General features: G+C 43.8%; 1 protein-coding gene across 1 annotated transcript in view; it reads left to right on the top strand.

The window, feature by feature from the left end:
• The window catches only part of MYO3A (myosin IIIA), a 231,457-nt gene extending 204,468 nt beyond the window's left edge, over nucleotides 1-26,989 (top strand). The window contains 4 exon segments of the mRNA XM_021064905.1: nucleotides 8,889-8,995; nucleotides 16,441-16,481; nucleotides 18,035-18,178; nucleotides 23,402-26,989. Coding sequence (XP_020920564.1) covers nucleotides 8,889-8,995; nucleotides 16,441-16,481; nucleotides 18,035-18,178; nucleotides 23,402-23,525 — 416 coding nt within the window. The 3' untranslated portion in view covers nucleotides 23,526-26,989.

Raw genomic sequence — 27,563 nt, 5'->3', positions numbered from 1 at the left:
CGTGCCATCTCCAGATATATAAGATTTGTTGCCACTGAACCACTGAAGCTGGCTTGCCATCTCCTGTTGCCATGCTTATGACCAGACATGCCCTCATAAAGAATAAGGGCTTTTTAGTCACGTTGCTGTATAGTAGAAAATTAGCAGAACTCTGTAAACCAACTATAATGGAAAAAAACAAAAATTATTTTAAAAAAAAAAGAATAATGGCTTTTCTTAAATATTGGTATAGTTGCCCTTCCCATCATAGGAACCACCTATCTTGTTACAAAGTATGAGCAGGGTGGGGGTGGGGCCAGGAAAAAAACCTAAATGTTGCTTGTTTAGAGTCAGATAAGGTCCTTCTATTCTGTGTTTCTAAAAGGCCAGTTTGAGAACATGACTGTGTGCCATCAATGAACACTTTTCCAAAATTTGGCTCTTTGGAAATAACTAACATAGGTTTTCACCTCAAGCTATGTACCCAAATATTTTTCAGATAGGTGAAGATCAATGTGACCTTGAAAAATAACCAAGAGGTCATCAGGGGCGTCTTAAATGCCACCCTTGAGTTTTCCTTAGGTATCAGTCAGGTAAGCATGTGTCTTTGTTGTTCTCCATCATTGCATGGACACACACACAGGATGCATGCTCACAGTTCAGCATGACACCCAACAACAGTGGCGCTCTCCAGACGCCATCGGCATCACTCCGGGGACTCCTCTAGGCTTCTCTTCCTTTAACGACTGTGCACATGTGTGCGGGAGGGGGAGAAAGCTCACCTCACCCCGTGGACCAGAATAAAACTAACTGGGCTTTGCGAACTCTAATCCATGACCTCTGCCCCACAGCGTTGAAGGGAGTAGAGGGCACACGTGTAGTGATCATGTCCAAGAGACAGTGGCAGTCTGGAGGGGACGTCTAGGGTCTCACCACTCACACAAAGCTATGTTATTCTCCTGTTTCTCCTGGGACCTAACTAGAAGAGACACGAGAAGCAGGCTGAGGGCAGCATCTTACCCAAACCTAAGAGTATAATTTAGAAACGAAATGCTCAGTTAAAAACCTCAGTGCTGGGAGTTCCCATTGCGGCTCAGTAGGTTAGGAACCCAACTAGTATTCATGAGGGTGCAGGTTCAATCCCTGGCCTCGCTCAGTGGGCTAAGGATACAGCGTTACTGCAAGCTTTGATGTTAAATCTCTCTGATGTGGCTCGGATCTAGCATTGCTCTGACTGTGGTGTAGGCTGGCAGCAACAGCTCAATTCATCCCCTAGCCCGGAAACTTCCATATGCCGTGGGTGTGGCCCTAAAAGACCAAAAAAAAAAAAAAAAAGATAGAGAGAGAAAGGGAGTAAGGGAGGGAGGGAGGAAGGAAAAACAATGCTCAGTTTTCATGGTTCTGATGCAAAGCATTCACATCAGAGAGTGGCAGTGACCTGTAGGATCAGGACAGGTGTCAGATGGCTCTAGGGCATGAATGTTTAGTTGATAGAAAAAGAAGATCCAAAGGAAGGAAGGGCTTGAGCAGTTCTCAGCAGGCAGCTGTGGATGGGGGCCGGCAGCTGCCTGCTGAGGTCAGAGGGAGCCTGGGAGTCAGACCACTGAACACTAAGGCGTCCCTGAAGCGCCTCCCCTTCAACTTCCACTTCAGGAAAACTCTAGGGAACACAGAGCAGAGTGAAACAAGGGGTGGCATCCAGGGCAACCATGAGAAATGAAAGTATCTTGGGAAGTCAGAGCATGAGGCAGGGCAGGGCAGAGAGGAGCACAGAGAGACTGAACTGCCCACGCAAGCCCAGTTCTCTCCAAGGGCACCTAGCCTGGCTGAAGGGCAGATGAGATGAAAGGCAGAAAGAGCAGCTTCTGGAAGGCAGGTTGCAATCCTGACTAGGGCGAATCCTGCCTCTAACAAAAAGCAGTGAATATTCCTATCTGAAATTTCCTGTGGGTCACTATGTTGCTTCAAGTTCACAGACTGTAAATGGAAATGTACAAAAATGAAAAAACTGACTTCTTAAGAAATTACAATTACATAGGTGCATTTCTGAGCTGCTACTTTTGCAGGCTATACTCTGCATGTTTACTTAAGTAAAATAGTGTAATTATTAAAATGAGAATAATACTGAAATTTAATTTTCTCAAGCAAAAATTAGCAATGAGTTTTAAATATCTTCTTTCTTCTGAATTTGAAATGTTGAAATGTTAGGTTTTTTCATTATTTTTTAAATGTGCATTCCTGAGCCACTCAAACACTTAATGAAATTATTGTCAGAAGTACAATATAAATAAGCATTTTACCTTCTGGCTATTTAATATAGCCACAACCTTTATCAGCTAATATTTATCATGCACATCACACAAAATAGTCACAAACCTAATTTTGCTACTGCCAACATTGATACACTGCTGGTAATTTGTGATTATAAATGTTTATGTCACTTTCATAATTAAGGGGTTAGAATGACATTAGCAGGCAATGTTTGTACTCCCCCAAAGGAACAAAAATTTAGAGGGCAAAATAAACTTAGGCTTCTCTGAAATATTTGTATGGCGATAAATTCATGGGCAGTTTGTTCTTCAAAAATACAAAATAGCCTGGGGAAATTTAATCTGAACAGTAAGACCCTGTTGAATACATTCATCAGTAATGTTCACTCACTGGCTGCCCACGTTGAATGGCAGTATCTTCAGGAAAGATACCCTTTAATAATATCCAGCCCTCTGCTTCACACTATCCTGGTGAAGAAAAAAGTCAATAAACAAACACTAGAGCAGACGCTGCAAGATGTAAGAATTAGTCTGAAATTCTGGAGTTTCCATTGTGGCTCAGCAGGCTAAGAACCCAACATAGTGTCCATGAGGATGTGAGTTTCATCTCTGGCCTTACTCAGGGGGGTAAGGATCTGGCATTGCCACAGGTTGTGGAATAGGTCACAGATATGGCCATGTGGTTGTAGGCCTGCAGCTGCAGCTGCAGCTAGGACTCCACCCCTAGCCTAGGAACTTAAAAGTGCCACAGGTGTGGCCATAAAAAAAAAAAATTCTGGAGAGTTTCTGTCGTGGCGCAGTGGTTAACAAATCTGACTAGGAATCATGAGGTTGCGGGTTCAAACCCTGGCCTCACTCAGTGGGTTAAGGATCTGGCATTGCCGTGAGCTGTGGTGTGAGTCACAGACGAGGCTCAGATCCCACATTGCTGTGGCTCTGGCATAGGCCAGTGGCTACAGCTCCAATTAGGCCCCTAGCCTGGAACCTCCATATGCCGAGGGAGCAGCCCAAGAAAAGGCAAAAAGACAAAAAAAATTCTGAAAATTCCACACATTTTGAAATTTTTGCAATACTCTCATGCATATTTATAATCTTACCTAAATGTGGACAAACCACACATTCCAGGATTCTTTTTAATGCATTATTTTTTTCATTTTCTCTTTTTTTCCTGTTTCTCTCCCCCATTCTCCTTTTCCAATTCATATTAGTCTCTCCAACAGGAAACTCTTATAAAACAGTGTTCTTTTATATCTTTTATAGATATGTATAACTGCCCTTATACATATGTATAAATATAGAGATTGTTGTCATTGTTTTATTAAACACTTATACATCTTTCTGTTCTACCTCACTACCTTAGCAGGAACCCCTGTTCATCAACAGGTATAGCTATCTATGACTCATTCATTTTAATAGCCATATAGTATTCCATAGGAAGATCATAATAATTTATGTAACCTTTCCTCTTTTGCTAGATATTCACTTTGTTTTGATTTTTTGCCACTATGAAAAATCTTGCAGTTAACATCTCTGAAAATGTCCTTGTATCCTGATTTTATAGGGATAGGGGTGGGGTTACTGAGTTGAAGGGTGTTTTGGGGTTTTGATAGATTGCTTTCCTAAAAGGCCTTAACAATTGATGTTTCCTTCAACAATCTGTTTGAATACACTTTTATGGACATCCTGTCCAGCAGGGTTATACTTTTTTTTTTAATTTTTGCTGATGTGTCTGGAATAAAATGATATTTCACTGTTATTATAATTCATATTTTCTTGTCTGCTGGCAGGCTTATTTATTTCTCATGCTTATTGGTTTTTTGGATTCGCCTATCCTGAGCTTATTTATATCTTTTGCCCATTTTTCTGTTGATCTACATTTTGTAATCATTTGCTACCTTTTTATGGCTTCTGAGTTTTAGTTAAGACAATTGTACCCTTAGATTGTTCACAGAGTCATCTGGATTTTCTTTCGAGAAATTTTGTGAGTTCTCCTATTTGCATTTATCTTTAAAGCACCAGAATTTATTTTTATATCTGGTGAAAATAGTGAAGAAAATTATATTGACTCTCTGCTCTTCATTTAGCACTATGTCTCTTAAGTGGAATCAGACCTCTTAACATCTCCAAACACCTATTATCAGCAGAGGTCCAGTAAAAAGGCAAGAGGGCAAACAGAACTAAGACATAATGTCCATCACCATCCAAAAACACATGGTCCCACTATTTCTTGTGGTTGCCCAGGGGAAGTGGGAGGAAGTGGGATGGACTGGGAGTTTGGGGTTAGTCAATACAAACTATTGCAACTGGCGTGGATAAGCAATGAGATCCTGCTGTGTAGCACAGGGAGCTGTAATCACTTGTGATGGAACATGATGGAGGATAATGTGAGGAGAAAGAATGTATATGTATGTATAACTGGGTCACTTTGCTGTATAGCAGAAATTGGCAGAACATTGTAAATCAACTATAATATTTTTTTTAATAATAAAAAATAAAACAGTCATAGGTAAGGCATTCCCATTGTGCCTCAGTGGGTTAAGAACATGACACAATGTCCATGAAGATGCAGATTTAATCCCTGGCCTCACTCAGTGGGAAGGATCCAGCATTGCAAGCCCCAGTATAGGTTGCAGATGCATTTCGGATCTCACGTTGCTGTGGCTGTGGTATAGGCCTCAGGTGCAGCTCTGATTTGACCCTAGCCCGGGAATTTCTATATGCCACAGGTGTGGCAGTAAAAAGATTTTTAAAAAGTCATAAGCAAAATAGTAAGTGGCAAGAAGCATGAGATTGTGTCGTATTATTTTGCTAGGGCTGCCATAACAAAGTTCCACAGAGGATTAAATAACAGAAATGTTATTTCCTCACAGTTCTTAAGGCTGAAGACCAAGATCAGCATGTAGGCAAGTTTGGCTTCTTCTGAGGCCTCCCCTTGGGTCACAGATGCCGTCTTCTCCCTTTGTCCTCATGTGGTCTTCCTTCTGTGTGTGTCTGTGTCCTAATCTCTTCTCATGAGGACACTGATCGTATTGAATTGGGGCCTGCCTTAACGACCTTCCTCTAAAGATCCTTCCTCCAAACACGGAGGAACTGAAGGTCAGGACTTTTGCATATGAATTTTGAGGGGACACAATTCAGCCCATGGCAAGTTTCAAACGATTTGCACAGCCCGTGAGTACCATTGGTGTTCACATGGGAGGGAAGTCACTGGACAGTCAGTGAAACCTTCATGGAAGAGCTGGAAGTGGACACAGGCATTGAAGGTTGCTTAGGGTTTCCCATGAGGCCACGCAAAGCCTTTCTATGAGAGGATGAGAATAAGCAAAGTTAGAGCTCTCAATAAGGTGTGCTGAGATTCCAGTGAGGTGCTAGGCTGACCAGAGGAGATAGTTCATTTGGGGGAAAATGGGAGATAAAATTGAAACTACTGAGAGTGTAGGGAAACTGGATTTCAGAGAGGTTTAGGCTTAAGGAAAAAAGCATCATGAATTTTTGAAAAGTGCAATTTCATCAATAAAGGGGCATTTAAGGGAGGGGAATCTGGTCTTCATTTGTGAGATGGAGCACAGAGAACACATTATTAAAGGAGCCACAGTTATTCAGGGAGCAGTTTAGCCCAGAATTGTAGCAGGACTAAACAAAGAAGAAATGGTGGATGAATATTAGACATTTCAAATGTATCCAAAAATTGGCAGAAGTTGATCATTGCCTGGTTCTAGGAAAGGAGGAAGAGGAATAAAGCAAAGGTGACGTCAATATTTTAAACCTGGGGGGTGCCGTTGAGTGGTGGTGTACATAATCTTAGATGGAGAAGAAAGATGACCCCTGAATCAGCTGAGTCTGAGAGTCTGAGATGGAAATACTCAATAGGGTAAGAAATTAGGGCAGAGTTCTGGTGGGTGAGAGGAAGACACCGGAGGTAATGCTGTCAGAAGTCATCCCTAGGGAGTCTTTGTTCAACGTGCAAGGAGCTGGGGGCACAATGATTCGATCCTGGAGGCAAAGGATGTTTACTCATCCAGCAGACTTTTATTAAGCACTTCCTGTGTGTCAGGTGTTTCCTTCAGTGTCAGGAATACAAAGATAAATCAGATGAGGTGTCTGTCCCAGGAAACCTCCCCCTCACTCCTGAAGGAAAGGAGTGGTCGATAATGTCAAATAGTGAAGAAATCAGAGATAATAAGGACATAATTGGATTTGTCAGTAAAGTGGTCACCCTTGACTGTCCAGAAGGCAGCTTCTGTAGAGTCTTGGTGATAGAAATCAGATTGAACAGTAACATCTGATGAGAAAATGGAAACAAGAGCAAGACCGCCTTTATTCCCAGAATGTTTTTCACTCTCGTGGAGTTTATTCTTTGCCGCCTTAAATTTAATTAATTTCTATTATAGTAATAATGTTCTGCTATTTTAATTCAGATCTTAAATAATATTAAAGTCAGGTTAAAATTGAGTCCCAGCTCACCTTTATGTTTCAAAATACATAATAACTTGATACTATATTTTAATGTGTCTCAAGGCTCAAGTTAAGTAGCATAGGTGGATTCAGCCAGCAGGTTTAGAAATGATCAAACTTCGCAAGAGCTGATAGGAGCTGTTTAATAATCAGCTCTGGGAGAGATGATCAATAAGGAGAAGGAAAATAACAAAAGAACATGAATTATGGTGGTGGCAAGAATTACCATCTTTTCTTGTGCTTGAGACGGTCTAAGACAGAATTCAGAGAGTTCCCATTGTGGCTCAGCAATAACAAACCCAACTAGTATCCATGAAGACTCACATTCAATTCCTGGCCTCGCTCAGTGGGTTAAGGATCCAGTGTTGCCATGAGCTGTGGTGAAAGTCGCAGATGCAGCTCAGGTTTGGCATTGCTGTGTCTGTGGCATGGGCCGGCAGCCGTAGCTCTGATTCAACCCCTAACCTGAGAACTTCCATATAAAAAGCAAAAAATAAAAAAAAATTTTAAAAAGGCAGGATTCAGATAGGGCTCCAATACCTGGATTTCCTCCTCCTCCTCTGTCTACTTCTTTGGAGAAAAGGGAAGAGAGAGAGTGGGAGGTGAACCTCCCGGGGTTGGTTGGAAAAGTGCTTTCACTCCTCCTGTCCAGTACAAATCTCCGTTAACATGGTCTCATTAACAAAGAGCCCATTTTCTTTGTTTTCTTATTTTATTCCAAAGTGGACAGTAATGGGAGATTGGCCTGGTTTTCTCTGGTTCCCATTGTTCCAGGCCTTCTACCTCAATGACCTACTTGCAGCCAGCTGATCTGTCTTTGCCATCCAGCAGTTTTCCATAAATTTTAAAATGAATGAGCTCCATAACCTTAGGATATGAAAGCTGTTATAATAAGTATGTTTGCCCATTGGGCTGGGCCTATGGCTAGAACGTTAGGCACCTGTGAGTCTCCATCCTGGACGCTGACACTGACACTGAGACTGCCAGTCACAGTTGGATACACATAGTATGAAATAGTCATTGATTTAGTCAGATTTGTCTTGATTTGATTAGAATGGTTTGGGGCAATTCCATTTCTCTGTGTATTTCTGCCTCTGAGAATTAGGAATCTTTGTTGTCCTGTCACTGTGATTTTTATTTTATTTATTTATTTATTTATTTATTTTTTTTTGGTCTTTTTATGGCTGCACCTGCGGCATGTGGAGGTTCCAGGCTAGGGGCTGAATTTACCACTCAGCCACAATGGGAACTCTCCTCATTGTGATCTCTTAATGCCCTTAAAGTCCTGCTAAGAAATGTGTGCTCAAATACCTGTTGAATGTTAGCCATTCTCCAGTAAATACCCATGCCTTACTCCCTACCCCAACCCTGATGTATTTATCTTGCAAACATTCCTGCACAAATGCAGTCAAAGGATGATATAGTCAAGCATCATGAAAAATAGACAGAAATTCTTTGAAGAGGCTCTTAGCTCTGTAAATATAAAGCTGCTTGTAACAAACCCTGGCAGCCAAGCGTGAAGATCATCAGAAGCAGTGATGAGGTTTCTGCAGCTCCGAGAACTTGGCTGTAGGAGAGAAAGAGCAGGAGAAAGAGGACAAGCTTAATTCTTTCTTGGACGAGGTTTTTAAAGTCCAATCTGAACATTCTCATAGTTTGAGATTCTAAATTTTGGTGAAAGACTAGGATTTTCAAAAAGAATGCAGCCTGCAGATCATCCGTCTCTCAGTTTGGGTCATAAGGGGCCGTGATACTTTAAGATGAGGAGCATGCAACACTTGCATGCATGGGTCATGGTGTAAGGCCAGTGACACGGGTGGGGGGGGGGGAGGACACAGCAAGAGTCTATGAGCATAGTCTTCCTTTTTAAAGATTTTCTGGCAGGTTTGACTCCCCGCACCCCCACCCCCTGCCATCCACCCTCTGAGCTTCTCCTCCACATTATCAAGGTGTGTATTTCTTTTCTTCCCTGTCTCCTGTCCTCCTAACTTCTCAGAGTCTTAGACCACCAGACAGTCGGAAGGATGTGCATAAGGCTTGTGGGGGGGGACAAAGAAATGTCCTCTTTCTTCCAATTTTAGCCCCAGTTGTATGTCTATCATTTGTTATTTAACCCAAAGGAAAGCACTGCTTGATAAACAGCCTTTGTAATTGAGTACTTGTTCATGATCACTTTTCTTGTAGGTATCTCGAAAGGAGAAGAGCCAAAAATATTGAGACCCCCAAGGCGGCCCCGAAAACCCAAAACATTAAATAACCCTGAGGACTCCACGTACTATTCTCTACTTCATGTAAGTGGCTCACTTTTTTGGGTGGCGGGGGGGGGCACACCCAGGGCATATGGAAGTTCCTGGGCCAGGAGTTTGAACCCGAGTCAGAGCGGTGACCAGAGCCGCTGCAGTGACAGTGAGTGGTTCACACTTATTATCACATGGGAGCCATAGCACCCCTCTGGCCAGTGTGAAAACCGACCACACTAGTCCTGTCAAAAGGGAGGGCTCTGCAAAAGGAGATTCCTGCCCCCCAGGCTTCTGCTTCCCTGTCCTCCCCTGTCTGGGTGCTAGGCTTTCCTCCAGCCCCTCTTTCTCCAGGTCCTCGCCTCTCCCACAGTCCTGGAACCCCTACTCCTCCCAGCAATTTTCCCTGCTGGTCCTTTAATCTGAGCTGATACAATGCATTATTTGCCCTGACAGAGCAGTGCATGATGCAGGAGCTCTCCAGAGAGGGACCTTGCTGTACATGGGCGAGTTGTAGGGAAAGGAGAGGACCGGGGAAGAAGGAGACATTTCTTGAGCATTTTTTTTTTTTTTTTTTTTTGTCTTTTTGTCTTTTTTGCTATTTCTTGGGCTGCTCCTGCGGCATATGGAGGTTCCCAGGCTAGGGGTCCAATCGGAGCTGTAGCCACCGGCCTACACCAGAGCCACAGCAACTCGGGATCCGAGCTGCGTCTGCAACCTACACCACAGCTCACGGCAACGCCGGATCGTTAACCCACTGAGCAAGGGCAGGGACCGAACTCGCAACCTCATGGTTCCTAGTCGGATTCGTTAACCGCTGCGCCACGACGGGAACTCCCTCTTGAGCATCTTTTAAATTTCAGGCTTAGCATGAGCTGTGTTCACACCCACTGTGCTGTCAAATCCTAGAAACAGCCCTGAGGGTGGCATCCCCATCTCACAACTCAGGATTCTAAGGCACAGATAAGGCACGCCCTCGGTGTCGGGGCCATACACTGCACTGGGGTCTTCACGTTCCCCAGCTCCTGCTCACTCATGGTGAGCAACATAGGAGCTCTGAGCATCACCCCTGCCAGCCTGCCCCTCCTCTCAGGTTCCTGTTCTCTATGAATGCTGCCCTCATCCACCCAGTGGCATTCAGGAACCTGGGACTCATCCTGACATAGTCTCTGTGAGGACATGGGTTCAATCCCTGGCATCACTCAGTGGGTTAAGGATCCAGTGTTGCCACAAGATGCAGCATAGGTCACAGATGCAACTCCAATCTGGTGTTGCCGTGGCTGTGGTGTAGACCAGCAGCTACAGCTCTAGTTGGGCTCTTAGCCTGAGAACTTCCATGTGCCGCACGTGTGGCCATAAAAAGATAAATAAAAGTCTGATCATGCTACTTCTCTGATAGAAAATCTGTAATAACTTCCTGCTCTCCTGTGATACAAAGGCCTGGGCCTTGCTTACCTTTCCAGCCCCAGCTCATTCATTCATTGACCCCTTCAAATTCTCCACTCCAGCCATTCTGTCTCATTAACCTGTTTCTGTTCCTCAGATTGTCCACAAGCATTTGCCCTTGGACATGCTCTTTCCTCAGCCAAGAACGCATTTTCTCTCACCTTGTGTAGTTAAAACATCCCCAGCCTAGATGTCTTTTTTTCTCCAGGAAGCCTTCCTGACACTCCCAGATCTCAAAGGAGCTCTTCCTTTATCCTTCCTGAGTGTCCCATACTTCCCCATCGTGACACTTTACCTCCCTAAGGAGTGATTGATGTGGTTTCTGTGAGGCCACAGAGTCTGCCTTTGCATTTAGCCTGACACACAGTAGGCATGTGATGAACGTGTATCGTACAGATGAGGGCAGGAAAATAAGAGTGAAGTACAGTTAGTAAATCAAGGAAGTAGAAGATTCCAGACAACTGCCTTTGACTTTGTTTTTCTATACTGTTCAAAAAGGAGGTGGGTGTGGGGGTGGAGCAGATAGCCTGATATTTGTTTATGTAGTTAAATAGAAGGAACAACAGCATAAAAAAATAAAATAATAAAAAAAATTGTATCGCAACAGAACAAAGGGAGGAAAAAAATGTATACATGTAAGTGTAACTTGGTCCCCATGCTGTACAGCGGAAAAAAAATAAATAAAATAAAATAATAAAAAAAAATAGAGGGAACAGCAGAGAGCAAGATTGGAAATTACCAAGCATTTCCTATTAGCCCTGAACTTAGGGAGTAAATGGTGCTCAGTGACCTTTTTTAACTGCAACTGCAGATACCATTCTTTTTTTTTCTTTTTGTCTTTTTTAGGGCCACACCCACGGCATATGGAGGTCCCCAGGCTAGGGGTTGAATCAGAGCTATAGCCACTAGCCTACACCACAGCCACAGCAATGCCAGATCCCAGCTGCGTCTGCAACCTACACCACGGCTCACAGCAACGCCAGATTCTTAACCCACTGATCGAGGCTGGGTATCACACCTGTGTCCTCACGGATACTCATCAGATTCATTTCCTCTGAGCCATGACGAGAACTCCCCAAAACCATTCTTGGTATGAGTACTTAAAAGAGACTTTGAAATAGTCTCTTACAGGAACAGAAGATGAAATGTAGAGTACTAATAGCCACCTCGTCAGTGAGAATTATGGAGTGGTTTCTGGGACTCACAAGTGAGTCCCTGCTTCCAAGAAGTTTACCTTGTCATCGCACTATTATTTTTTAATGAATATAAAGTGTTTTCATATATCTTAAATTATCAGTGACTGGGATCCTTTTTATAGCCCTGAGTCTTGAAATCTGTGGCTTCAATGAAACATAAAATGCTAGTATGTAATTTGAAGGAAAACACACCATGGGTTCATATTTATCCAGCCCTTACTCAGATTTGGGGTGTTGCACATAAGTGAAATTTATAGCCATGATGGAGCCCATACCCTTTACCCATCAAAACACTGTCTGTAATTTTAAATGGTTTCCCTGAAAAGCTTTTTAAAATATACTGTACCTTTTCTTCATGACCCAAGGTCACTGCAGTGAGGAAAAAAAAAAAATGTGCTTTATTCAGGTCTGTGCTTATCAGAGAGCCTCCGTGATAGCCATATCTAAAGCAGCACCTGTCTCTCGGTATCTGTCTGCCCCACCTCATTTTTCCTCACAGCAGATATAAATATGTGTCTTCTTGTCTCCTGTCTGACTCTCCCCTGTGGACTAGGAGCTCTAGGAAGGCAAGGGCTCTGCTCACTCTAACAGCCCCATCGTTGCTCCCCATGAATGTTTGCTAAATAATACACTTGAGACGAGGCTCTTGGGGGCTGCTGAGCTGTGGACCCGACGCCCCTCACCCTTGCCCAACACAAGCAGCTATGCTCACAGACGTCTCAGCTATTTATATAGCTTTTGTTTCTCCTTGGATATCACCACATACTATGGCCCTCCCAACTGCCTTCACACCAGCTCTCTTCTGTGATTTGATGCTCTTAATCTCCTACATCTGGGAAATGTGGCTGTTGTCATGTCCAAAGTAAGTGTAGGCTGAGGCCGAGAGGTTGCCTGTGGAGGAGAGGATGCCAGCTGAGCAGCCACTCCTGTTGTCCCCGCCTGCAGTGTCTGCGTTAACGCCCAGGAGCTGTGCAGCCATCGGCAAAAATGACTCAAGGCCAACAGCTTCCTCAAAAAGTGAGCAATGGACAGTGCCACATCTCAAGTCCCCCCTCCCCACCATCCCCCCACCATCCTATTATTTTTCTGGTGCCTTCTTTCAGCTACAGCAGTAGGTGGTTTGGCCACTCCAAGGTCCCTTGGTTTATAGGTATGTTTTGGCCACCTTCTTTATTCTTGTGCAGACCTCTGAATCCATAATGTATGCATGTACTTCCAAAAGGAAAGTAAGATTGTAGCCACCAGGATGTAATGCAGATATATTTTAAAGTTTTACCATAAATATGGAGTTCCTATGGTGGCTCAGTGGAAACGAACCCGAGGACTCTGGTTTGATCCCTGGCCTCGCTCAGTGGGTTAAGGATCCGGTGTTGCCACAAGCTGTGATGTAGGTCGCAGACGAGGCTCAAATCCAACATTGCTGTGGCCATGATGTAGGCCAGCATCTGCAGCTCTGATTCAACCCCTAGCCTGGAAACGTCCATATGCTGCACCTGTAGCCTTAAAAAAATATAAAATAAAATCAAGTTTTACCATAAGATGTATTTACTTATGTCAGATGGGAGGGAGAGGGATCTGTTCTTTCAAAGGCCTCCTCAAAAAACATCCTCACAAGGGAGTTCCCACTGTGACTCATCAGGTTAAGAACCCAACACAGTGTACGTGAGGACACGGGTCCAATCCCTGACCTCACTCAGTGGGTTAAGGATCTGGCATTGCCACGAGCTGTGGTGAAGGTCACAAATGCGGCTCGGATCTGGCATTGCTGTGGCTGTGGTGTAGGTTGGCAGTTTCAGCTCCAATTTACCCCTAGCATGGGAGCTTCCATGTGCTGCAGGTGTGGCCCTAAGAAAGAAAAAAAAAGAAAGAAAGAAAGAAAGGAAACAGCCTTACTGGAAAATCTCCTCCTTAAGTCATCTCTGTTTCCTTGTCTTTCTCTTCCTTTACTCTGGTTCTACAAGAAGCTGCCATAGGATATTTGCTTCTTTATTTGCATTTCAGAGTTCAGGTTTGTAATGTCTCATATAAATGAAAATATGATTGGCCTTAGCAGTTCAGGCATATCTTGTTTTGTTGTACTTCACAGATACTGTTGTTGTTGTTGTTGAATTAAAGTTTTTTTACAACCTTGCATAAGGCAAGTCTATTGGCACCGTCACCATTTGCTTGCTTCCTGTCTATGTGTTATATTTTGGTAATTCTTGCAATGTTTGAACCCCTCTACCAGCATTTTTAGCAATAAAATTTTGTGGGGTTTTTTGCATTTTAGAGCTGCAGGTACTGCATATGGAAGTTCCCAGACTAGGGGTCGAATTGGAGCTGCAGGTGCCAGCCACAACCACAGCGACACAGGATCCAAGTCAAATCTGCAACCTACACCCACAGCTCATGGCAATGCTGGATACCCAACCCACTGAGCGAGGCCAGGAATCCAACCTGCATCCTCATGGGTACTAGTCAGGTTAGTTACTGCAGAGCCACAACGGGAACTCCAGCAATAAAGTATTTTTAAATTAAGGTATGCATTTTTTAGACGCAATGCTATTGAACACTTAATAGACTACAGTATAGTGTAAACATAAGTTTTATGTGCACTGGGAAACAAATTGTGTGACTCGCTTTATTGCAGTGGCCTGGAACCAAACCTGCAATATCTCTGAGGTGTGCCTATAAACACCCCTGATGTAAAGCCCTATGTGATAAAATTCATATTAAATCCTCTTCCAGGAAGTACAGTATCCTTCTTCATGAGAAAGAATGCACCTTCCTGCATCCCTTTTAGCCCTAGAGCCTAGGGAACTAAGAGACAACTAAATGTAAGGCTTCATCTTAACACTCATTTCTTTTTCCTTCTTTGTTCCTTATTGACAACTCCTGTTTTATTACCTTGATTACATAATTGCCTCTATTATAAACCATCTTAAACAATTTTGGGAAAATATATCATCAAATTGCATCTCATTAGAATATTCTAGCACAAGCAAGAGTGAAATAAACCAGGGCAGTATTTCCTCTTCTAAGAATTCCTGTAACTGAGAACCAACTTATACATGCCACCTCCCAGAGGAAAATGCTGATCCTGAATTAAAAGAGGTCCTCGCCAACTTGAGTATTCAAGAGCTGAACATAATTTGATTCTTGGTGGCACAAAGGGGCCCTCTGTCACTCAACATCATTCAGCATAACTTTGGATTGTAGTAAATTGTTATCAAGAATAAGAAGGACATTTTTTTTTCAGATAATGGATCAAGGAGGCAGGACCTCTCATATTAAAACAAGAACAACCACAGCAAACAGGTCCCATTAACTGTACTGCTAGAGGCCATGGTACCGCTGCTGGTCATATCATTATTTGTAAGCACCTCCTAGCCTAGGACACTGGATCAAGAAGGTGAAGAAACAGCAGATGGGAAGGAGGACAGGAATATAATTGGTATCCTGCCCCTTACATTGTTACTTCTGAAGGATCCACTCCCAGACTCCAAGCATTTAAGCAGTTACTTCTATCTCATCCACCCACTAAACTACCAATCAATGAGAATAAAAGAAACTATGAACTCCTTAGCTCATCTAACATTTTAAGGTATTACAGATGATAAATTATGAGAAAAAACAATTCCATATATCTAAAGATAACTTGGGGAAACCCTCAATAGTTACAAACTATTATTAATTGTCACTTTATTATCTTGTACTTTTATGGTGCCAGCTAACTTGATAGTTGCATTAGGGTTTCCACAGTTATAATACCTTCAGCTTGTTCAAGGTGAGTGGCATTTGTTTTCTCAGCCTAGATGACATATATGCTCTTTTCAACATGTAAATATAGGAGCTCAAATATAATGAGATAGCACACAGTTGAAACACATCACTAATGTTACAGTACAAAAGATAATACTGCTGTGTATGTAAGATAAAACGAAATACCATTTCGTTAGTGTTCAAATTAAAGTATTGATTAAAGTGTATCTAATTGTTTCTATATTTAGAGATCCAAATTTGTGCCTTGATACATAAAGTTGTCAACTATGAAAACACTTTGCAAATGAACATACATGCCATCCGTGCTGCTTTTTTATGCCATAAATGAGCTTCTATAGGTTAATAAAGTCAGATTTCCATTCTTCTGTGCATTGTTGCACCTGCCCTAACTATCCACCAATCTCCCCTGCCTACAGACAAGGATGACGTCAAAGCCACCTCATTAACCTGCCTAAATACTACTAGGTCTGTGATAGAGAGATGGAGTTTCTGGAAAATCTGACATTGTGTCCCCATTTGTAGGTAGATAGACCTGATATATTCTTGTGTAGACTGGACACCACTGTGTGGTGAACTCTTTTTTCATATGGAATGCAAACAATGTTTGTGGTTTAAAAAACCCCACAAATTCATAATTAGTAAAATTTGAGTAAGCTAAAATTTTTAATTAACATTCTTTTTTTTTTTTTTTTTTGGTCTTTTTTTGCTATTTCTTGGGCCGCTCCCATGGCATATGGAATTTCCAAGGCTAGGGGTCTAATCGGAGCTGTAGCTGCCAGCCTATGCCAGAGCCACAGCAACTCGGGATCCAAGCCGCGTCTGCAACCTACACCACAGCTCACGGCAACGCCGGATCGTTAACCCACTGAGCAAGGGCAGGGACCGAACCCGCAACCTCATGGTTCCTAGTCGGATTCGTTAACCACTGCGCCACGACGGGAACTCCTGAGTAACATTCTTTAGATGGTATTCACTTGCTTATTTCTAAATTATCTATGTAGGAATAAATTCATATATTAATACTATAGTAATATATCAATTATATTAAGATCATAGTATTATATAGATTCTTTTTAATTATTCTGTTCCCTTTAGAAGTCAATCCAAGAAGAAAAACGAAGACCAAGGAAAGATAGGTAATTATTATTTCTAAATTTTAAAGTCATCTTGTCCAACCAAAATATAAATACATATGTTCAAGTTATGATTAAAAATCACCTATTTTATGCAGGTGGATTTGGAAAGTAGTGTGTTCTCAGTACATTTGGATTATAAATATGTGTTTTATGTGTAATTTATAAGATTTTGCCTATTGGAAATATAATGACATATTTAGATATATACACAGTGCAAGGTGTATACTGAGAATGAATTGTACCATCCAATACAGAATTTGCTTTTCTCGTCCCATTAATATGGTTTTGATTGAGCAGTTTGAACATGCCCATGTGCACGACCTTTCTTTCCTCAAACTCTTTTGTCTTTTTGTGTTTTTCAGCACAAGCTAAATCTCACTTTTTATAATGTTTATGGATTGTGAGGAAGGTTTATGTCACTTGCAGCTGTGGTCCACTTGAGTTCACCCTGTTCCCCTTTCCCTAGAACATTTCAGCCCATCAGTGCTTTACTCTTTCAATGTTATAACACTGTGTCAGTCAACTCATTTCCAGACCTTGCTCAGAACAATTGAGGGTTCTTCTATTAATCATGAATGGACACAGAGTTCCTTGTTTATGAATCGGTGGTATTCTAAAAGTTCATTTACAACTTGCATGTTATCTTGAAAAACACTGTTCCCCAGGAGCACTGTAACACCCAGTAGTTTTCCAGACCTATACCTATGGACCTCAGATGAAATCCCATCAGACTACAAATACTGAGCACCAGAACCAGAAGCATAGTCTGAGTAGATCCAAGAATGAAAATGGTGGAAGACGCACCCTTGTGTTTGTGTGTTTGTGTGCAGGGATTAAAATCTAGTGCAGGAAGTTCCCATCATGGCTCAGCGTTAATAAACCTGACTATGATCCCTAAGGATGCATTTTCGATCCCTGGCCTCACTCACTGGCGTTGCTATGGCTGTGGTGTAGGTCAGCAGCTGTGGCTCTGATTTGACCCCTAGCCTGGGAACGTCCATATGCCTCAAGTGTGGCTCTAAAAAGCAAAAAAAAAAAAAAAAAGAAAAAAAAAATCTAGTGCAAAATACAGTGCAGTGGTTCAAGAAGGACAGAAGGTGACCTGTGAAGGAAGTGACATAAGATCATGACAGTGTGTGCATTAGTGGACTTATGACTGATAAAACTGGGAAGTGCTTGTGTCAGTACATAAAGGTCAGCTTTCCTCACAGTGACCTAAAGGTCATTCATGAGCCGTGACATAGACTGGCCAAATGAGCATCATAATTACCAGCTATCTGATAACTTAGTTTCGTGCCAAGTTGAGTGTGGTAGAACTGGGCAAAGCTGTTCCAGCAGCTAATGCGCTCTTAAAGGTAAGAGGGGAGGGGTTTGTTTTTCTTTTAAAATATAGGTACATACTGATTTGCACCTTCCAAGACTTCTCTCATTTCTATGAACATGTGTATATCACTCAGTTATCATAAATATTTTACACGAAGAAAACATGTATCTCGTAAGTTTGAGTAGAAAGTTAGCTTGATACTGTGGTTTGTTTATGTGTTCATTTGCAGTCAGGGAAAATTATTAGATTTGGAAGATTTCTATTATAAGGAACTTTTCCTCAGCCATCCTGGACCAAAGGAACACAATCCTAGTTTAAAAGAACGAAGAAAGCAACGAGAACTTCGGAATCAATGTTTTAAGGCTGATGAAAGGTAATAAATATAGCATTTTCAATTTTATACTCACCATTCCGTCTCTATTTTATACTCACCATTCCATACACCTGATTTTATGTATGGACTAGTGACAAAGCTTTCTTACTGAATATTGCATCATATGCTTGATATGTTGTTTAAAAGTAAAGTCATAAGGATTATGGTACAGTAATCAGACATCCTTGTTTTTCTAGCACAGTCCCACTTTTTATTTGTTTTCTTGGTGAAATCACTAATAGCATCCCCTTTTAAAAGTACCTGAGTTTGGATGCTAAATTATATGGTCATACTATTATTATCAGTATCTGTCCTTAATATTATTTAAAACCTGTGTTTAAGCTCTAACAATGTAATTTTATTTCCTTACTGGTTTCTCAATTATGCTGTGTAATTTCTCAGAATCAGTGGTAACAGACCAAAAAAATGTTTGGGAGAAAGATTCAAACATAAATATGTATTTTGGATTTGATTCTCACTTTGCCACCAAATTTGACGTGTAACTAAAACTATTTGCAGCTTACCTACTACTTCAGGAATCTTTTTTTTTCCCCCTCCCAAAATTTTTGTAAAGTTTTGAATTTGAGGGCACATAATAAGGTGAAAATGTGATATACAGCAAACAGGAGCAACGCCAGGCCATGAAAGGCTGTTTGTCCAAAATCCTACGTGTCAGCCCAGGCACTTAGACCCCCTCACTCAGCTCTTAGGGTTTGACATGTAGTTAAGAGAAGAGGCCTCGGAGTTGGACTGTCTTAGATTTGGATTCTGATTCTGCCACCTAGTAGCTGAGTGACCTTGCTCATGTTACTAAGCCTCTCGAAGCTTCCGTTTCCACATCTGCAAGAGGATTTGCTAATTGCCTGACTTTGTTGTCAGAGAGATTAAATGAAATGATAAATGTGGGGCACTTACCAGCAGGGATGGTGGCTGTTATTGTCTTTATTTGCCTGTCCAGAATCTACCTGAACTTTGATTTCTGCCCCTTACCTTTGAAAAGAAGATGTATTCTTCTGTCTCAGGGCTGAGAACTGTAACAGGTTGAAGCTTAGAGATGTCCTGGTCTAACCACAGAGTTTTGTATGGGAAAATACCAAGGGCCAGAGAGATGAAGGAACTTGCCCAGAGTCATTAGCAAGCTAAAAGCCCAGGGTTTTCACTCCCTGCTCAAAACTGCTTCTCACTGACTTACCTGCTGCCTATTTAACAACCCAATCTGCCTCCTCTCCAGTGTGTGCTCCCCTCTCCCACTGGCAGACACACATCCGCAGAGAAGGTGTTGTGTCTCCTTGTTCTGGTGTCCTGGTGGTATCTGTGGATGTGGAGTAATGTTAGAAATGGGAAGCTAGCATTGGTGGGGGTCCTTGGGTGTGCTAGGCTGTGCTGTTATCCTTTTATCTTTGCTGTTATCTCATTCAGCTCTCACAGGAACTGGTGCAGTGGCTATTGCCCTATTTTTATAGATGAGGAGGTTAAATCTGCAAAGGTCTATTCTACAAACATTCACCTAAATAATAAGTGATGGAGCTAGAATTTGAACACAGGCCTAAAAATGTTTTTTAATTTTTTTAAATTTTATTGAAGTATAGTTGATTTACCATGTTGTGTTACTATCTGCTCTATGGCAGAGTGACTCAGTTATACATCTATATACATTCTCTTTCATACTCTATTCCATTATGGTTTATCACAGGATATTGAATATAGTCCTCTGTGTTACCCAGTAGCACCTTGTTGTTTATCCATCCTGTATATGCTAGTTTGCATCTGCTAACCCCAAACTCAATCCTTTCCTCCCCTCTCCCCTCCGCCTTGGCAACAGCAAGTCTGAACACAGGCCTTTTTGAGTTGAGACTGATGACCTTAACCATTACTCTCTCTTGCCTCCTTACACAAAGCCCCTCACGGGATGCCTAGGGAAGGGGTGATGCAGTGGTGTGTAAGATGTGACCCTGTATCCACATCCGAGGAGCTTTCTCTAGAGAGAAATTAAACCAGTCTAACAATGCTCACAAGGTAACTCCAAGACAGGATTTTTCTAAACTAAGGACGATCAAAGCGACAAAACAACCAAGTGCAGGAGGTCTACTTTGATAGGATCTTGACTTTAAAATAGAAAGCCAGGAGTTCCCATTGTGGCTCAACAGAAAGGAATCTGACTGGTATCCATGAGGATGCAGGTTCGATCCCTGGCCTCGCTCAGTGGGTTAAGGATCCAGCATTGCCGGGAGCTGTGCTATAGGTCACAGATGCTCAGATGTGGCATTGCTGTGGCTGTGGCGTAGGCCAGTGGCTACAGCTCTGATTTGACCCCTAGCCTGGGAACCTCCATATGCCATGGGTGCTGCCCTTAAAAGACGAAATAAAATAAAATAAACTACCAAAACAAAACAGAAAAACATCCCTAAAGGACATTTTGGAACAATTAGAGAAACTTGAGGCCAAACCATATATTGGATGATGTTATTGCAAAAAGACTATTTTTATAGATCTTACTATATATGTTATTATTTAATTTAAAATAGATCACATATTTGTATATTACATCATACATATATTAATATATTATTCTGAATATATCATATGTATATTAATATATTATTCTGATAATATATTACATACATTGGAGTTCCCGTCGTGGGTCAGTGGTTAATGAATTCGACTGGGAACCATGAGGTTGCAGGTTCAATCCCTGGCCTTGCTTAGTGGATTAAGGATCTGGCATTGCTGTGGCTGTGGCTTAGGCCAGTGGCTATAGCTCCGATTAGACCCCTAGCCTGGGAACCTCCATATGCTGTGGGAGCAGCCCTAGAAAATGCAAAAAGTCCAAATATATTATCTAGTATATAAAATTATGTGTGTGTATATTTGTTTATTTTTAACACACACGCACATCCCAAATACTGACATCAGTACACCAGGAAAGTATGAGCAGGTCTGGGAAACAGGGACAGCAGCAATGACACATTGAGTGTTGTAAATTTGAATAAATGGAAGCAGGTAGCAGGTAGTCAGTGATTAGATAGATGACTGTCTGTCCTTCTAGCCAAGGCCAGACCTCCCCTTTCTGCCCCGAATCCTATTCCATCTCCCCGAGAGCATTGTCCTGCAACTGTCCCTTCTCTCTTCTGCATCTTGAATGTTTGTTCTCTTGACTGAATCATTTCTGACTGTCAACATAATGCAATTGGACCCATCATAGAAAGCACTCTTGACTCAATCTAGAAGTCAGTAGACCACCCGTATTTCTGCTCTTCATTACGGCAGAAGAATAATACATGAGTGTGATCCTACCTCTCCCAGGTCTTCTCTTCCCATCCTTGAGCCACCACACTCAGTTTCCATTCTTACCACTCCACTGAAACTGTCCCTGCCAAGATCACCATTTCCTGTGACCTGTTCTCCACCTTTATCTCATCCCATCAGCAGCATTTCACATTGTTTCTTTAAACATTTTCTTCACTGGCCTCCAGGACAGTAATTACTCTTCTTGGTTTACCTCTTACCTCATTAGCTGCTCCTTCTCATTCTCCTTTGCTGATTCCTCATTTCACTGACCTGTCAACACTGGAGGATCCCTGTCCTTTGCATCATCAGCATATACTCTCATAACCTTAAATATCATCTATTTGCCTCAAATTCCCAAACTGAAATCCTTAGCCTCGATCAGGGCTTATATGTCCAACTACCTATTCAGTATCTTCTCTTGAATGCCTAGTATCTCAAGCTTAACACAACTAAAACCCCTCTTCCTCCCCTAAAATATACTCCTGTACCTTACTCATAAAATGACAACTTCATTTTTCCAGTTGTTTAAGGTAAAAACCTTGGAGATGTTCTTGATTCCTTTCTTTTACACCCCGCATCCATTCCATCAGAGAACTCTAAGTAGGACCAAAATCTGGCCAATTCTAACCTCCTTTGCAAGCCTAGTCCAAGCCATTCTAAGCCTTGCTTAGACTACTGCAGTATCTCTTCACAGACCTCCTTACTTCCACTGAATCCTTCCACCTCTCGCTCCAAGTAAAATTCAAGCCCTTGCCATGGTCTCAAAGCTCTGCATTGTCTGTCTTGCTGTCCCCTCATCCGTCCTGCTCTCAGTTCTTTGCTATTCTCCCCCTTGTTTACTCTGTTCAAGCCACAGCGATCTCCTTGCTGTCCCATGAACACAGTTTACATAGTGTCATCTTGGGACCTTTACACTGTTTCCCCATCATCATGGAATGACTGCCCTTCCCTAAGAGATCTGCCTGGTTCACTCCTCCCCTTCTTTCAGGTCTCCTGTCAAGATCACCTTATCAGAGAGGCCTTTCCTGATTACCCTCTATGAAGTTGCTTGTACACACACACACACACTCTCTCTCTCTCTCTCTCTCTCTCTCTCTCTCTCTCTCTCTCTCTCTCTCTCTCTCTCATCAGTCTTTCCCCCATGAACCTGCTTTACCTCTCAGTAGAGCACCTCCAACCACCTCAGGTGCTGAAGCTGTCTATCTGTGGTCCTCTCCCCACTGGACTATAAATGTTGTGAAAGCAGGGACTGGTGTTCACCCATCACCAACACTGGTGGCTGATACTTAGCAGATGCTCCGTGAATAAATGAATGAATCAGTGTAGCTGCATTTTAGGAGCACTGTGCTTCCCCCAGGCACGCTGCAGGATCTAAAGGTAAACATCAGCAGAGTTTTCCAGCAGTGGGTTCAGAAGGGCAGCCCAGCGGCATCACTGAAACATTAAAACATTGAAAAAGTTGTCAGGAGCCCACTCCTTTCTGCAAGCAGAATGGTTGGTTAGATTCAGGGAAAGCATACTAAAGAAAGAACTGAGCAATTGCAAAACCATGGTTGTCTATCTGGGTACCTTGAGTTTACCATTCGACCAGATGTGTTAAAAATTAAGGTACTAAAATAAGTATTTACGTTCATTGGTTGTGAGTTATTTCAAGCCAAAAGAAGCTCACCTTTCTGAACTACACCATCTGACGCTCTACTTAGCTGTCATCCTAACTCGGCTGCGTTTCATCAGGTTCCACCAGCCCTTCTACTACTCGCTCAGAATGTTGAAAACCTGCTGAGGGAACATCGCTCTTCCCAGCTATTTTGAACAGGCGGTGTTTAAATGCCCGCAGTTTGTGGGAGGTGTGGCAGGAGGACCCGCCTGACTCAGGTGGGCGGGGGTGCGCAGCACTGCGGCGCCGCGGACACTCAGCCCGGGTCTCACCCGCAGGTGCTGGGCGGTGGAGGACCTCGAGGAGGAGGAGGAGGAGAATGGGCCCGCCGCCAACCCCTACGACTACAGGAGGCTCCTGCGCAAAACCTCCCAGCGCCGGCGCCTCGTGCAGCAGGTGTAGCCCCGCTGCTCCGCAGCCAGCGCTGTCGGGATATGTCCGAGACTGCGGGGCTCACCAGGGCCAAAGCGGGGGACACTCAGGCGCTGTGCCACCAGCTGTTCCTTGCTCTTTGAGCGGCCTGGCCAGCCTCTGGTGCTCGGAAGGCGCAAAACAGAGCCCTTCCGACGCCGCATCTCTGCGCTGCCGCATCCTCCATTCCACAGCATCCTCCACTCCCACCAGTCAGCCAGTTTTAGCATCCCTGGCTCTGGCCTCCAGTGTGTCTCTTTGTTCACTTGTTTGCGATTCTTTCTGTGGACCCAGCTGCGCCTAAGCTGTTGCCTGACGATCCCTCATTTCTCATTTTGGGTGACTTCAGGGATATCCTCTTTCTTGTAAATTGCTCTGCCAGGCCTTCCGGACCCTCTCCAATGAGTTTAGTCCGTGAGAACAGAACAAAGCCCGTGGCGGGGTGGGGAGCTTTGAAGATGGACTTCATCCCAAACTCGCGATTTCCCGTCCCTTGATCATTAAGGTTATTAAATAAAGGAAGTGCCTTGGAACATCGGTGGCTTTAGGGACTGGTCTACTGGATTTGGGCCCAGGCTCCTACTGTCTGGTTGTGCAGGTGGCAAGTGGCAGCCCCAGGGAGGAGGAAGTGCCTTCTGTCTCATCAGCAAACAACCCCTCACCACCACCACAAGCCATCCCAAACAAACATACCGTCTAACTTAAAACCCCATACTTGAGACACAAATGTGCCTCTAGACTAATCTCCAAATCCAAAAGAACTGATACACCCGTGTACACACACGTACTCGCGCGCACACGCACACGCACAAGCACACACCTTCCTACCAATGTGACTTCCTTTGGCCCTGCCTGTAAAAATTCTGGTCCTGTCACTGAGTTGAACTGTCAGACTTCTGAGGTTCTCCTAGTCTGCAGATTTGAGGCCGTCTCTGCTGCTCTGAATTTTGTCATATTTGAGATGGAGGGGAGTGTGGTGGGGGGTAGCCATTTGCCTTCCTCAGTTGACTGCATTTTATTTTAAAACCCAGGTTAAGCTCTTCTATGCAAGTGACTTCTGCGTCTGTGCAGCCTGGAGAGAGTGCTACAAGGTGGTGAGGTGGTTTCCTGGAAGATTGAGTTGGGAGATGGGTTCTGGCTGGGACAAGTCTTGTCCCTTCTGCCAGTGTCACTGACTCCTGCACCCACAGTCCTGAGCCAAGAGACTTGGGGGGAATATTAGAGAAGAGAAGGAGGGCACTTGCAGTCGGCTAGCCTTTTGTTGCACCACTTGCCTGGTGGGTGGTAAGGTTTTCTCCAATCCAGAGAGCACTGAAAGGTCCCCAGTGGTGACTATTACAACCTCTTTTTTTTTTTTTTTTGCTAAGGGGACTCACATGAGGGGAGGGGAGGGCTGAGCTCTGAGGCCAAGCGGACTCAGGCTCTGCTCCTTAACCTGGGTTCACACCAAGGCCTCCACCCAGGGTTGGAACCTGGAGAAAGGAGCCACCTCAGTGGTGCAGACCCATGGCACAGATGGGACAGGCTGCAGGCTGGACCTGGCCCAGGCATCCATGAAACCAGCACTGCAGGAGGATGGGGGTAGAAGGGGGAAGGGTACCTATACCCCAAGGTTCCCATCCCCCTCTGCCACTACCTATCCATCCACCCGTCACCAAGATACCTTAGGAGCAAGAGAAAAAGCCTCTGTTTCATTGTCAGGCCCCTCCAATCCTAGCTCCCTGAGTGGCCTCTGCAGATTACAGCCCTGGCAGCTTGCCGATTTCTGGATAGGGAGGCAATTGGGCCCCTCCCTAAAATCCACATACACCCCCTTTTAAATGGGACTAGAAAAGAATAGCAAATGCATGGTGAAAGGTTGCAATGTTTACGTTTTCCTTTTTTCTTTTGAATTTCTTTGTTTTCTCTCCTTTTTCCTCCTTCCGTCTTTTCTTCTTTGTCCTTTGAGATACTTAAGCACAAAGACAACACAAGGGAAACTTGAACCTGACGCTCTTCTTTAGCAGACCTGCAACGCGATTTCTGGGTAAACCACAGACAAGAAATAGGTCAACCAAGGAAACAGCCTGTCAGGCAGCCCCTGGTGCGTAGGTCTTGCTCCTTTTATTTGAGGAAGGGCCTTCGAAAGCTTTTCCTTAGCGCTGGCCCTCCTCCCCTTCCCATTCAGTGGCTGCCTCCTTTGTGAACTAATGACTGTAATTATTACCTCCCAGAGCTCTTTTGTTATCTCCAACCCCAAGCCAGAGTGAGGGGGGGAGTGGGCTCTTCTGCAAAATGAAAGTCTTTATAAAGCAAATTGCCGTCTAGGGAGGGCTGTTGTTCAGGAAAGACAAATCAGATACCACGTGCCTCTGAAGAGGGTGTGTTAAATAAAAAATGTAAGTACTACCATTAGATTCAAAATTCTCCAGGGTTGTGAGATTTAATGCAGTTTAAACAGTGTAAGTCATCGAGGCTTTTTTAATCTATTAAATTCTGGTGGTGTGATTTCTACCTTTCTCTCGTATTTTAATGTTTCTTTCTTCGCAATTTTGTGTGTGTGTTAAACGCTCGTTTTAAAGAACCTTTTTGTTTTCGACCACTCATCTATCGTAGAAAAGTTCTGCAACTCCAGCTTGCTGACTTGAATTGAAACATTTGCAGCATTCGGTGTGGATTTAAACAAAGAACAGGTCTCTTGGACTCTTGTCTGCACTGCTGGGGAAGGAGCTGCAGAGCCGCCCTGCCAGCGGCACGGATGGCCGAACCACGAAATCCTTACACCCCAGGAGTTATTACCTGGAACTACTGAAGCATTGGGGCCAGGAGCGCAGGAAAGAGGGATAGAACTCAGGCCAAGATTGGTAACCATCGCGGGGCTGCAGCCTGGTGCGCAGGCTTCTCGGAGCAGCAAGTTCTTCCAACAAGCCTAAGGCAGAACCAGCACCCTTTCCCACCCCGAATCCCTGCCAGGTCCGGCAGCCACAATGCAGATTCTAGGGCCCCTCCAGGCTGCTGCATGTGGGAAGAGGAAAGAGCTTTGTGGACAGAATTGACCAGGCCTTCCCGCGCCTGGGGGCACAGGAGTTGGGCTTGCATGAGGGTGCTTTGGGTCCCATGACACCCTTCCTAAGTAAAGGTCGAGGATAGCCAAGGCTGAGGATCCGTGGGTCTCTGCTTTAGCAGGCGCTTTGGTAACTTGGTTCAGAGATCAGACAGAGAAAGAACGGCCTGTGAACACAATGGAAATGAAAAGTGCCAGCCCAAAAGGAACAGGATGCTGGGGAATGCGCTCCGAGGGAGGCTGGACACAGCCTTTTCCCTTTCTCGCCCTCTCTCCCCTCACACAGGAGCTGCAAGGTGTACTAGACTGCGAAGGGAAAGCAGCGAGAACTCAACGGGCCCCAGATTCTCAAGGCACCTTCCCTTTGTTTAACAGCTTGCAGAGAAAAGACGAGAGATTATAACTTTCTCAGGAAAGGAAAAACCTCTTCCTACCAAGCCTCAGAAATAACGAATCACCTGTCTCTCCCCACCCAACCCCATCGTGAAGATTCTCTTGGGGGAAAAGGTGGTCATTGCTTTGAGGCCCGCTAAAACTAGGGTCCAACAGCGATGCCTTCTCTCTGCCTTTGGAAAGCTTAGATTGCTTAGTTGAAAAATCGGTGCACGCTTCCCACACACGCACTGATCCTTGTGACAGGTAAGCAACCAGCCCTTTCCACGCCTCCGCAGACCAAGGTCACCAAATGACCCAATCCCACCCCCGTGAGTCGTCAGTCCTGCCGGCTCTGGCTGCCCTTTCCGAGCCCCGGTCCAAGAAGTTTCCTTCCATTCGTTTTATTTCTCTGCTCAGCCTGCCTGAGGTCCTCAGTGATTAGCATGGATTTGGATTTTAATCGCCTCAATCAGCAGTCTTTCTCCCCAGCCGACAGTCAGAACCTGGACGGTGGGTTCGGCGACCACGCGCTCTGAAGCTCAGGAATGGTGCTCCCCACGGAACTGTGCGGCAACCATAGGATCTACTAAGGAGCTGAAGTGAGCCCATCA

This window comes from Sus scrofa, chromosome 10, assembly GCF_000003025.6.
Source record: "Sus scrofa isolate TJ Tabasco breed Duroc chromosome 10, Sscrofa11.1, whole genome shotgun sequence".
Taxonomy (NCBI): domain Eukaryota; kingdom Metazoa; phylum Chordata; class Mammalia; order Artiodactyla; family Suidae; genus Sus; species Sus scrofa.
Note: the sequence above shows the minus strand (reverse complement) of the source record. Positions and strands in the feature narration are given on the sequence as shown.